This window comes from Neolamprologus brichardi, chromosome 12 (genome assembly GCF_056152115.1).
Source record: "Neolamprologus brichardi isolate AB-2024 chromosome 12, ASM5615211v1, whole genome shotgun sequence".
Lineage (NCBI taxonomy): Eukaryota > Metazoa > Chordata > Actinopteri > Cichliformes > Cichlidae > Neolamprologus > Neolamprologus brichardi.
Window position 1 is genome coordinate 5,950,925 of NC_142115.1, and position 12,663 is coordinate 5,963,587.

Below are 12,663 nucleotides of genomic sequence, written 5' to 3' on the forward strand. Positions count from 1 at the left end.
CCTACAGGTGAACTTCTAAGCCTGAACAGCTGTTTCACTGTATGCTACACTCTTGTACTTGAGCATTTGATAAGATTAGATATGTGTGTGTTTTACCAGCTATAAAAACACAGCAACAGTAGCTCTTCAATCTTAAATCAGACATTTATTCCTCACCAGCGTCTGCGCTAAGCTATCCATCACATCATTAAAATGCTAATAGCTAGTAATCACTCTGGGCTGCGAGACATAAAGGTTTCCCAGTTGGCATGCAGAACATTTTCCCCACATTACAGCTGCCCAGATATTGCCTGTTTGTGATTTTTATAATAAGCTATTAGACAAACAGTAGTGTACCAGCAATGTTGCTAAGAAACCTAACTGGGGGCCTTCATAATGGCAGATATTGTGACTGGTCAAAGCACGGCCAGCAGAAGTGTAACTAATAAAATGAATGATGGCTTGGTTCCATTAACTGCCCCAGTAAGCAATGCCAGTGAACCAGCATGCATAATAAATCAGGGTAAGTAAAATGGAACGCAGTCATTATTAACACGAGCTGTTTCCTCGAGTAACGTGTCGGAGAGATTTATTACCTGGCATCTCCTGCTTGTTTGCCTTTTCATACCTAACATGTTATTTTTTTTATTATCCCTCCAACCTCTCACTTGTTCCACCATTTGCTACAAACCCTGGAAGCTTCATTCCTGCTTTTGCTGGAAGAACAGCGCCCTCTTTCTGTTATTTTGCCATAAAACACCCCAGTGCATCTCCAGCATAAAAGAAAATCCACCTGGCGGCACTGACTGCAGGCAAAGAACATCCTCCCCACTGGTCTTGCTTGCACTTCATTGCACTGACGCCTCAGAATGAATGCGTCCCTGTTTTTATATTAAAAAAGCTCTGCACATTTCACCTGCACGTTGAACTGAAGGTTTTTGAAGCTGCAGTAAATGCAGACAGAAAATGAGGAATTGATATCAAAGATTATGATGCTTTTAACAAAGCTTATTTAAATACAGCTGGTGTACGTGCTGTTACTGTGCTGAATGGCAACTACAAAAGTGGGCAGGGAGGCTGATGGAGACACAAGCACAGAATTCAGATATTTGTGGGTACCTGATATTTCCTGCTGAGTCACCAGTACCCTGCATCAATAGGCCCTTTTGTTGCCACTGATGGTCACAATGATGGAAGAGCCAAGGTCCCTCACTGTCACACACACACACACACACACACACACACACACACACACACACACACACACACACACACACACACACACACACACACAGATGCCCACTGTGTTGAAGTTTTACATCCCAGCTCAGTGACTTTAAACCTTCACCAGATCATCACTGCCTTCTATCAAAGGCCCGGGCATCTTCCCAGGAGAGCTCAAAAACACGATCCACATTACAGCTGCAGTCATGAACATGAGGGAATTAAAGGATACTGTAATAAGGAAGTTTTTGTTTACACGTGCTCAGCATCAGTTCAGACTGTGAGCTCAGGAGTGTAACGTTGGTGCTTTGTTGCCCCCTAGTGATTAAAATGTCTCTCTGCCTGTGTTTATGCATTCATCAAATAAAATACGAAAGTTAAAGTGAAAAACATCATCTTTATTCAGATTTTTGATAATATTATTAATATTTATTTAAACTACATGATTTGTGGAAAGGCCTGGATCAAAATCAACATCAAATGGATCTGAAAAGTGGCTCGACCGGTCTCTCAGTTCAGCTGTATCTTTGCTCCACTTCTTTAAAATATAACATTTTGTTATATTTAGACTATAAACTTTATTTTCTCAATTTTCTTTAAGACCTGTTTGTCTCATTAGAAACTACAGGGGCAAATGGACACAGATTTTCAAGATTTTTGTTCTTTCTTCAGCTATGAGCTTATTTCAAAATTTGTTGTTTTCAAAAATCTTCATCTCCTTATTAAAACTGTGACACATTTGCTTCAGCCCTGAGACACTTCCCACAGTGTTCAGGTGTGTTTACCTACACATTCAAGCATATTCAAGCAAAAGGTTTAGATTTTATAGTGAACGTGGTCACATAAAATTCAATTTTGAGCACAGTCTGTATATAAAAGATAAAGGTATGTGTCATGGAATTTCTTTTTTGGTTGTTGGCTGGTGCTTTGAAGAGTTGAGGTGAGCTCTTTGAACCATCATTCTCACAACTATACAGCTTAAAAGTAAGGCAAGATAAAGCATCCCTGCTTTAATGTTTATTCCACTACAAAGCTTCTTTGGGCTGCTGCTTTACTCACATCACTCAATCAACATGTTTGGTTTGGCCCAGTGTTTACATGGGAAGCTATAGGTGGGCTATAATTTACAAAATAAGTATCATGTTATATTTAATAAGCATTTGTGGACATCAACCGAGGTAATAGAGTGTACTTCAGGGTCATTTTCTCATGTACATCTATACAATCTGCCTAACCTTTACAGCCAGAGTGGGCGCCCCCTGCTGCCCTCAGGAAAAAACTGCATTCGAGAAGTTTCGTCACTCATGACGTGTGATTAATTCAGTGCATCAACTTTGGAAATGTTTGACTGAAATCAGTGTGACTTATTAAAAAGGAATGTTGCATTCCAAACAACAAGTCCGATGATATGTGACAATAATTTGCTACAGTGCAAATAGTTCTATTTAAAAGTCACTGTTTTCCAAATTTGCAGATAAAAAAATAAATCCAATCAAATTCATAAAGCTAAATAAAATATCAATTTCTGCTCACTTAACATTGTTCTGTAACTTTAGACTATGGCAACTCTTCACTGACCCCTGTTTGATAATAATTTGTGGGGGAAACGAGACCAATGGAAAGTAGTTTAAGGTGATTTAAGATGACCTGGCGATGTCTGCGCTTGGGATCTGTTCCAGACAGGCAGCTTGAGCAGCAGCACTGGAGGCGCCTCCTGTGCTGTTCGGAGCTGTTGAGGCTGCGGTCCCGCGGGTGGGTGTCCTGTACTTTGCAGGGGCGTGGTCCTTCGCCTCTGTCTCCAGCCTAGATCAGGACCAAGGCCAGAGACCGCTCTGCGCAGCACTGAAACATAGGAGTGCGTAAAAAATACACACTTTACGCACATTTTTGACACTAATGTGATATTATCCCGTCTTCCCACACTGCGGTGGTCCGGGGGGGGGGGGGGGCTGACTGCAGACTGCAGCACCACCAAAACACACTCTGGGCAAAGCTCTGTACATCGATCCCATTTCCCATTCTGCTGCGACAGCGCAGGAAAAAAAATACTGCAGTTACAGTGAACACCATAGATAAGTGCATAATGAATGTGCTGTAATTCAGATTACACCTGTGTCTGTGTTTGTGTTACGATGTGTTTATCCGGGTGGCACTAAGTGCGATCAGTAGTTGGTAACTTGAAAAGAAAAAGTTAGATTTTAATGATCTCAGTTCGGGCACGGACAGCAAAGACCGTGCAGAAGCCTGCTCGTCGTTGAGTGTGATTTTGTTGAGCTGGAGCTGCAGGGCGGAAAGGAGGAGATGCATGAGTGACTTCGTGTCTCCCCAGAGGGTGGAGGCTTTCTGCAAAAGCTTGCAGGTTTCCCCTCGTCTTCTGTTGTTGCTGCGTCAAATGATGCGCCGGCGCCTTCCCTATAAAAGCACCTGTCCCGGGCAGACATCACTCGCATCTCACTTTCTCTCTCTCACACACACTCATCCTGTCACACTCCTGAACTCCACACACACGCACACACGCTTCCCTGTGCAGAGCAAAGGCATCGGCCCAATTCAACCGAGGTGAAGGAACCATGAGTTACTCCAGCGAGATTTACAGCAGCTCCTATCGGAAGATCTTCGGAGATGCCCCGCGCTCCGGTCGCGTCGGCCTGGGTAGCAGCAGCCCGTCCCGCCTGCACTCTGCGGGGTACCGCAGCAGCCACCGCACCTATGGTTCCCCCTCAGCGATCTCCTCCTCCACCACCTACCGCCGGACAGCGGCCCCCGGCCGGGTCTTCTCCTCCATGCCGGACCACGCGGTGGACCTGACCCAGTCCACCGCGGTCACCAACGAGCTCAAGATCATCCGCACCAACGAGAAGGAGCAGCTGCAGGGCCTCAACGACCGCTTCGTGTCCTTCATCGAGAAGGTGCACAACCTGGAGCAGCAAAACAAAATCCTGGAGGCCGAGGTCACACTGCTGCGCCAGCGCAACAGCGAGCCTTCTCGCCTGCACGAGCTCTACGAGCAGGAGATCCGCGAGCTGCGAGCGCGCGTGGAGGAGCTGACTCACGAGAAGAGCCAGATGCACCTGGACTGCGTGCAGATGAACGACACGCTGGAGCGCATGAAGGAGAAGTTCGAGGAAGAAAGCAGGCTGCGGGAGGAGGCGGAGAACACCCTGAAGGGCTACCGGAAGGACGTCGACGACGCCACCCTGGCGCGCCTGGAGTTGGAGAAGAAAGTGGAGTTGCTCCTGGATGAGATCGCCTTCCTGAGGAAAGTCCACGAGGAGGAGCTGCAGGAGCTCCAGGGTTCACTGCAGGCCACACAGGTACACGTCCCACGGGGGTCTGACGGCCTGCCCGTAGACACGCAAGGATTACACCCGCCGACGGTCAACTGGTCAGAAATGCGATTAACCACTAGTTTTAAAGCCACAGAATATCACCAGAAACACAGTGTTACCCACAAACACAGGTGGTCTCCAGGCTTGAGTGTTTTTACACTTCATAGTCACCTTAGTGGCCACAAACAAACTACAACGTCTGTAATGCACAACAGAGGAACTTGTTAATTTGTTGCACTCAACACAACAACAAACCCTTTTTTCTTTCTTATTTTTGTGAGTAGTTCGGGAAAGCAGTGACCTACAGATTTGTTAGGGTGTAAAAGTCTGTCGGCAGTCGTCTTTTCTACGTCGCTTCGACGTGCTGAACGGCGCGCACATGAAAATTAATGGCACTGCAGTTCCGTTTCAGCACCACGCGCTGTCCTCCCTCCCTCTCTGAAAGCAGGAGAGTCGCGAGCGTCCCTGCGGTGTCCCGCGCGCTCCTGTGCTCACGCCCCCTCGTGCCAACTTAAAGCTGTTTTTGAAGTGTCTGTTTTTCGGTCGTTTCGTGTAGAGAATTGCCCAGAAAACTGACTAACATTATAAGAGTGCGACAGCGGAGAGATAGGCTACCTGCTTTGCACCAAGGTCAACTATAAAGTTCATGTAAACTACTGTAAGACCCGCCGTTAGCTTGCTACCATTTCCTAAAAGAGAGGGGGGGAGAGGGGGCAGAGGGGGGAGAAAATGCGGAGAAATAGCGCAGGGGTGTGGTCGTCCCAGGCAGGACAAACTCTAGCGCTAGTTTCGTGTAGGTTACATATTAACGTGATAAACTGCCTTCATAGGGCAGTATGGCGGTTCAAACCATTTCCCACTTTGTTCTAGCCACGTGTGACGCGCATAGCTCGAGTTTATGCTCAAGAGTGAGTTATTTTCATGTTTATTGGGATGTTATTTATGCCCCGCTGTCGACAGAGCAAGATAAAAAGAAGAAGATTTGCGTGAAACTTGTCTTTATGTGAAGCGACGTCCTTCGCGAGCTTGTGCTTATTAAGTTAGTCACGAACTGGTGGTTGCTAGGTAGATTTCTCCAGGGGTTCTCATTTTTCCCCCCTGTGGGGAATTTGAGTACCATAAAAGCTATTGACAGCACAGCTTTCTGCAGCAGAGATGTCTGAGTCAGCAGTCCATTCATCAGCGCCGCAGTCCACCAGCTCATCAGCACACCGCTCACCGTAAACATTTATGTTGCGGCGCTAGAGAAAAGGGTAGTTTAACTGCTACACAAGCGCATTAACATGCATTAACAGTATTCAGTATTTAAAAGAAATTCACAATGACACGCTGATATTTTCATCAGGTTAATAGCTGCAGATAAGCCAGAGTTAGAATGGCTTTGTTTGTCATCCACGGTGACAGTGATTTCAGCAGTTTGTTGTTACAGTCACCACTTTTCAAAGAACAGACATCCAATCAGAGAAACACTAAGATTTACCCACTGAGTATTAAAAGCATAAACTTTCCCAGCATGAGCCAGAGATTCAAAAAAGCTGTGTTTGTGGAAAATGATGGTTCCACATTATATAATAATATGGTTGATCGGGATCAAAATGAACTTATAATTCTTAATCAGTGAGCTAAAGCAGTTTTCGAAATGTACACAGCTTATAACTGTGCATCTCTTAAATATAAGGATGAGTGATTTAAAAAAAAATTGCCACATTTTATTTACAGTTGTAAACTCAACATATACAGTAAACACAAACAATTTTTACTTTCTACTTTTTTTGAATCAAGGTGTCAGTGGAGATGGATATCAGCAAACCTGACCTGGCTGCAGCCCTGAAGGACATCAGGGCCCAGTATGAGAGCCTGTCAGCTAGGAACCAGTCCCAGGCAGAGGAATGGTACCGCTCCAAGTTTGCCAGTGTGACCGAGGCGGCTGCCCGCAACCAAGATGCCATCAAGCACTCCAAGGAGGAGCTGAGCGAATACCGCAGACAGGTGCAGGCTCGGACCCTGGAGATTGAGGCCCTCAGGGGCCACAATGAAGCTCTGGAGAGGCAGATTGCAGAGATGGAAGATCACCATAACAATGAAATTGGTGAGATGCAGGTATGTAAATAATTGTATTTTTTTATACCTTTATTAAGCTAATTGTTAGAAACCTTAAAAAAGACTTTACCGTATTATTTACAGACAAAAACAACCAAAAAGTAGCTAACAAAATAATAATAATAATGGATTGCATTTATATAGCGCTTTTTGGGACCCCTCAAAGCGCTTTACAATACCACTATTCATTCACTCTCACATTCATACACTGGTGAGGAGTTAATAATAAAAGCCATAGGTCACATAAGGCTAATGCTGGCTAATATGTGCATGTGTCTGTTTGTGCATACAGGATACCATTCAGCAGCTGGAAGCTGCCCTGCGTAGTACGAAAGGAGAAATGTCTCGTCATCTACGTGAATACCAGGACCTACTGAATGTTAAGATGGCACTGGATATTGAGATTGCTGCGTACAGGTCTGTAATATTACAAACAGAACAGCAGTCATCATTTGGGCAGGTTGAACTAAGCTGAAAACATACATACAATAATAATAGCACAGTATGTTATAAACCTAGGTGTGACAAAGGACCCGATGCACACAACGTTGCCAGAAGGTTCAATGTTTATTTACAGTGGGGGTTTTTCGTATCGCCACACCTTTGGTTGTGCAGCTTTTCAGCTGATGTCTCAAGCACAGCATAGATAGCACACACAGCACACCAGTAGGTCCCGGTGTCCTACTCAAAAGAGAGGGCATGATTAGATGATGGGGGTCAGCCGTGTGGGTCAGGCTCCCCTGACACCACACCACAAACTCGCTGCTCCATCCCTCCAACCATCTGTGCCCCTGGCCTTTGGACTACCTTGAACTTATAAGGCTGGAGAGCCAGTTACAACCGTGGGGGTGATCTGGACATTGGCATCCTTCATGCGATGGAGCCACAGCAGCAGGGTGTGATCTGGAGAGAGGGTGAATGGATGGCCCTAGAAGTAATAAGGAGGAGAATCGACCGCCCACCGGATGGCCAGGAACTCCTTCTCCATGTACCACTGCCCACTGTGCTGGCCTCCCGTTCTGACAGTTTCCTGCTGATGTACACGACGGGGTGATCAACCTCCCCCACCCTTACCTGCTGGGATAACATGGCACCCAGCCCTCTGTTTGAAGCGTCAATGTGTAGAATAAAAGGGAGGGAAAAGTTAGACGTGTAGAGCAGGGGCTCAGGGACTCCAAGACTGCAGCCACCCGCTGCACATGCTCTGCCCAGGTGTCACTGTGGATGATGATGTCATCCAGATAGGTGGCAGGATATGCAGCGTGCAGACGCAGTACCCTGAGGCACTGGAAGGTGGCGGGGCGTCCGAACACGCTGAAGGGCAAATTGGTACAAAGCATACAGAAGGGAAAGGGGAGTTTTTTTTCCTTTGACTCTGCAGACAAAGGAATCTGCCAGTAGCCTTCCCAGACACCAGACCCTGAACCCGCTGCTCCACCCATCCCCTGCAGCTGAGTGACAAACCACACCCTGCCACACGAGGAAAAACAGTGTTTGCAGATCACAGCAGCAACAAAATTACTGTTCCAAGTGAACTTGTGATCTTCGCCTATGAAACCATTGCTTCAAAGGCTGAGACCAGGTCTGCAACCACTCGCGCTCAGTTGCTGTCTTCAAGTGACTTTGGTGTGTCAAGATAAAGTCTGCTATGAGTTTGCATCTGTATCTTAGTCATTGCTAACCAGTTGCACTCAATCTGTCTGGGTTTATCAATTAGACAACACTTATTTGCAAACCTTTGCCAATCTGTCTGAGGGTGATTGCACTTAGGCTGTATCAGACCGTAATTGTTTGCAGACAGGTCACCTACTACCAAGTGACCTGTACAATCACTTCACGGTCATCGGTGGACACCCAGAGACTGATTGGATGAGTTTGTTGTACACGCAACCTCTGAGGAGCAAACACAACTACTTCCAATCAGTCACGAAATGTAGAAAAATGTATGTTAGTTCTGGACTCATTTGTTACTGGTCCCCTCACTCGCAGGCCCAGACCCCTTCGGGGGGAACGTAACAATGTAAAAGGCAATAAGTGATGTTTCCTAGTCACAAAGAGGTTGTCATCCTACTTTTACTCTGGTATGAAAGGCAATTATTGTAGGATTGGATGTGGCAGTTTCAAAATGGGACACAGCAGCCACTGTGGAGCTTTAGCTACGTGTCTCTCTTAGCTGATTTTTCTTTCAGTTTCACAGCACATGACCATTGTAGCAACTGGTGTTATTTTCCACCATTTCCAGATACCCATAGGATGAAAATCATCTGGCAGATCAATACTTGCGTCAATACTTGCTGGAAAAGTTATACAATAATTGTCTGCAAAAAAAGCTTCAGTGCAGCTAGCTGGTGGTCACTTGTCAAGAGCTTCATTCAACAATATATTTACTCTTTCGTTCACTGACTGGTTCTCAAAGTGACTGATAAGAGGTCAGCATCATAGTCTGTTTAAAAGAAAAATCTAAGCATGATCTCAGTGTGGTGCTTCTCCCCTCCTGTTGGATTGATTGCACCATCTCGAGGTACAAAGGTATTACATAAGGCAGCTGGTTCGCCAACAAACTTCAGCAAATATCTCTGCAACACAATACATAAATCTGTTTGAAATCATATTATAGATGTTAATTGTTTGCCATTTGTGTGCTTATTACTCCATTATTATAAGAGTTTTGGAGTGAAACCACACTGTATCTTGTTTATTGAAGTGATTAATATAACGACAAGTGTTTAATATTGACATTTAGATTTTGCTTTTAAGGACACACTGCGTGCAAAATTCCACTTTATTTATATAAACCTTTTAAAAATGAGTAGGTGTAGGTCTTCTCTTCTGTGGAACAAGTTCCCAGTTTGGAGTCAGGAGACAGATGCCTCGTCTACTTTTAAGATTAGACACAAGACTTTGTGTGACACAAAGGACCCGACACACTGTTGCAGAGTTGGCGATGTTTTATCGCAGTGCTTTATCTTTTCAAACTGCTTTGTGCAGCTTTGCAGCAGTCTCGTTCCCACCACAGCTCTCCCCTCTGCTCCCTGCGGCCTCGTTAGGGAGAGTCTGATTACTTGAACAGCCCTAGCTGCCCTGACAGCCTCCCTGGCACTGCCCGCTGAGCCACCCCTCCTCCTCAGCAGAGCCACAGACCACACAGAGACACACTTTCCTTTTTGATAAAGCATATAATTAGGGCTGGATCAGGTGACCCTGAATCCTATGTTACTTGTGATGCAATAGATATAGGCTGCTGAGGTCTTCCGATGGAGTGTTTCCTCGTCACTGACCACTTTTCACTAACTATGTGTTTATACACCACTTTGCATTTACTCATTAGTTATTATTAACCCTAGCTCTCTTACACAGTGTGTCTTTTGTCCCCTCACCCCCAGTTGGTGGTGGCAAATCGCTGCCCCCCTGAGCCTGGTTCTACTGAAGGTTTCTCCCTGTAAAAAGGGACGTTTTCCTTCCCACTATCTCCATAGAGGTGGTTGGGTTTTTCTTCTGTATTATTATAGGGTCTTTACTTTAAAATATATAAGATACTGTTGTGATTTGGAGCTATATAAATAGTTGAATTGAAATTGTAGCTTAAACACATCCCAACATGATCCTGGGACATTTGCTTCATGTCACACGAGAGGAGTGCTCCCTCACCTACTTTCCTAAAATGTGATTTTAATGTTTTCACTAAGAGAAGTCAGACACTTCCAACTGAAATAAGATGATGTAAAACTGCAAAAGCACCAAAACAGACAGCAGAGGTGCTTCATCTGATATCACGGTGACATTAGATCCCTTCAGAGGGATGCACTGAGCATCTAAAAGTAGCACGTCCAGCGTAGGCGGTGACGTCACCTTTTGTCCTCTGTTTCTCCATCTGCACAGGAAGCTGCTGGAAGGCGAGGAGTGTCGCCTCAGCTCTGTCGGCGGCGCAATGGTCCAGTCTGGCTATCCCGGCTTTTCCTACATGTCCGGCCGCACCTACACTCTCGGCGCTTACAGGAAGTCCGGAGCTAAGCCTGAAGAGGAGGAGCAAGAGGAAGCGGAAGAAGAGGACGAGGAGGGAGAAGAGGAGGGTGAGGAGGGAGAAGATGGCGAGGAGGGAGAGGAGGACGGTGAGGAGGGAGAAGAGGGCGAAGAGGGTGAGGAGGAGGAGGAAGAGGAGGAGGAGAAGCCAAAAGAGAAAGAGGAGAAGAAGAAGGAGAGCCCCACCGGGAAGAACAGCAAGAGCTAAACTGCTTTTGTCATCACCGTCATCAATAACGCATTCCACGTTCCACGATCAGTCACCTATGGATCTGTTCATGTTCACATCATCTCACACAGACACACACAGACACACACACACATCTGCACAATCCAGATGCCTCACACCTGTGTTTTTCAGTCTCTGTTTGCTCTGTAAGTGATTAGTTCAATCTTTATTAGATGGAAAAGGAGATTTAGAGACTAGCTAGTACTACAGTAGCAAACGAGTTCAAATCACTTCCATAAATCTGCTGTAGCTGTCACTACTCTACGTCGCAGGAGTACAGAGAAAAGCGCAGGAAGCTAGCACGATGCCACCGAGTTTCACAAGTCTGAAAAGGGGAATGATCCGTCTTTTGACCAAGCAACAGCAAACGTGCCATTGGTAATTAATATTCACAGTAAGAGCAATCAAAACCTGTCAGCACACAGACTTTTAAAGAGAAACGCACAGATCCTGGAGCATGTGAAACAGCCAGTCCAACTTTACGGTGCTATTTGATTTTTACATTTAAAAGTTGGCGATTCCTGTAAGTTAAAGATTTTGTCATCAAATGAAGCGTCACCAGCTCATTCCTGAATGTCGGCCTGTTAGGCAGGAAATTTTCTATCCTGACTGGAAGTCCCAACTCCTCATTTCACACGGCAGGTGAATGCTTCCTCTCCTTTCCATTAGCCGCTGCTTAGTTCTTCATTTCACCCCCTTTAATTTTCTCCCTCCTTCTTAACTGCAGCATAGCACAGCAATACTGGCAAACCTGGAAAAACATAAATGTACATGTAGGAAGGGTGGGTGGAAAGGTAGGTTGCTACAGAGTCGCTGGGTGTGAAAATGTAGAGTTTTTGCTGCTGTATATATTTTGGGAATATAAGTCCTCCTCCCTTTGATTGAATCATTTGTCATACACTTTATCCGATCATCTCACACACCAGCTTGTTTTCTTTCCCCTCACATAAATGTGGTGGTGCTTTGGTTTCATGTTGCTGAAACAGGAAACAAGGTGAAGGTGAGCGTAGGTGTTAGGAGCAGGCAGGTGGTGCTGACGCTGACAGTCCTCAGCCAAGACTGCAAGTGTCTGTTAGAGTAGATTCTCCTGGGTTTATGGTTTATGTATACAGAGTCACATAAAAGGGCTATTTTCCCCATAACTTCTTCTATCACCTTCTGTCGTGTCCTTCATCATTTATCTCCCTATTATTGTTTCTTTATTGACAAATGAATCAACCAACGGATATGAATGCATGGCCTGATTCTCGGAGCTTGAATAACTGCTGGATGAGTAGATTTTTGCTTGTTGTGTGTTCAATTAAAAAAGAAATTGCCTTAATCATAAATGAAAGTTAAAAGAAACATGTTTTCACCTGCAGCTCACTTGTTTCTGGGGAAGTAGAGGAGTGCTGACACTTTCCAAACCGTTCTGCTTTACAACTGTGACTGTACGTGCTGCTCTCTCATGGAGTGATGTTCCTCTCAAAGCCAAATAAAGACATTTATTAACCAAAAAGCCACGTCTGTGTCTTCTTTATTCACTAAAAGCTAAGCACACAAACATTCATGCATGTAGTAGTAGTAGTGCATGTAGTTAACATTTTATTTTATTTAATTTGGGTAACTTGCTAACATTTTTCTGTTGAAGATAAGGAAGTTATAACATGTTATACATCCATCCATTCGCTTCCGCTTCTCCTTTTCAGGGTCGCGGGGGGCGCTGGAGCCTATCCCAGCTGTCATAGGGCGAGAGGCGGGGTACACCCTGGACAGGTCGCCAGTCTGTTGGCAGGGCCAACA

General features: G+C 45.3%; 1 protein-coding gene across 1 annotated transcript; it reads left to right on the top strand.

Annotated features, from left to right (window-relative positions):
• The first annotated feature begins 3,612 nt into the window (after nucleotides 1-3,612).
• neff1 (neuronal intermediate filament family member 1) lies at nucleotides 3,613-12,379 on the top strand. Its single transcript, XM_006797482.3, has 4 exons — nucleotides 3,613-4,517; nucleotides 6,315-6,632; nucleotides 6,925-7,049; nucleotides 10,512-12,379. Exons 1-4 carry the CDS (start codon nucleotides 3,774-3,776, stop codon nucleotides 10,858-10,860), a joined length of 1,536 nt encoding a protein of 511 aa, XP_006797545.1. The 5' UTR covers nucleotides 3,613-3,773; the 3' UTR covers nucleotides 10,861-12,379.
• The last annotated feature ends 284 nt before the right edge of the window (nucleotides 12,380-12,663 follow it).

Excerpts from the sequence above, each read along its gene's own strand:
- neff1 (XM_006797482.3), top strand. The coding sequence starts at position 3,774 with ATGAGTTACTCCAGCGAGATTTACAGCAGCTCCTATCGGAAGATCTTC. Across the intron at positions 6,633-6,924 it reads ATGAAATTGGTGAGATGCAG|GATACCATTCAGCAGCTGGA; the intron begins GTATGTAAATAA and ends TTGTGCATACAG. Across the intron at positions 7,050-10,511 it reads ATTGAGATTGCTGCGTACAG|GAAGCTGCTGGAAGGCGAGG; the intron begins GTCTGTAATATT and ends CCATCTGCACAG.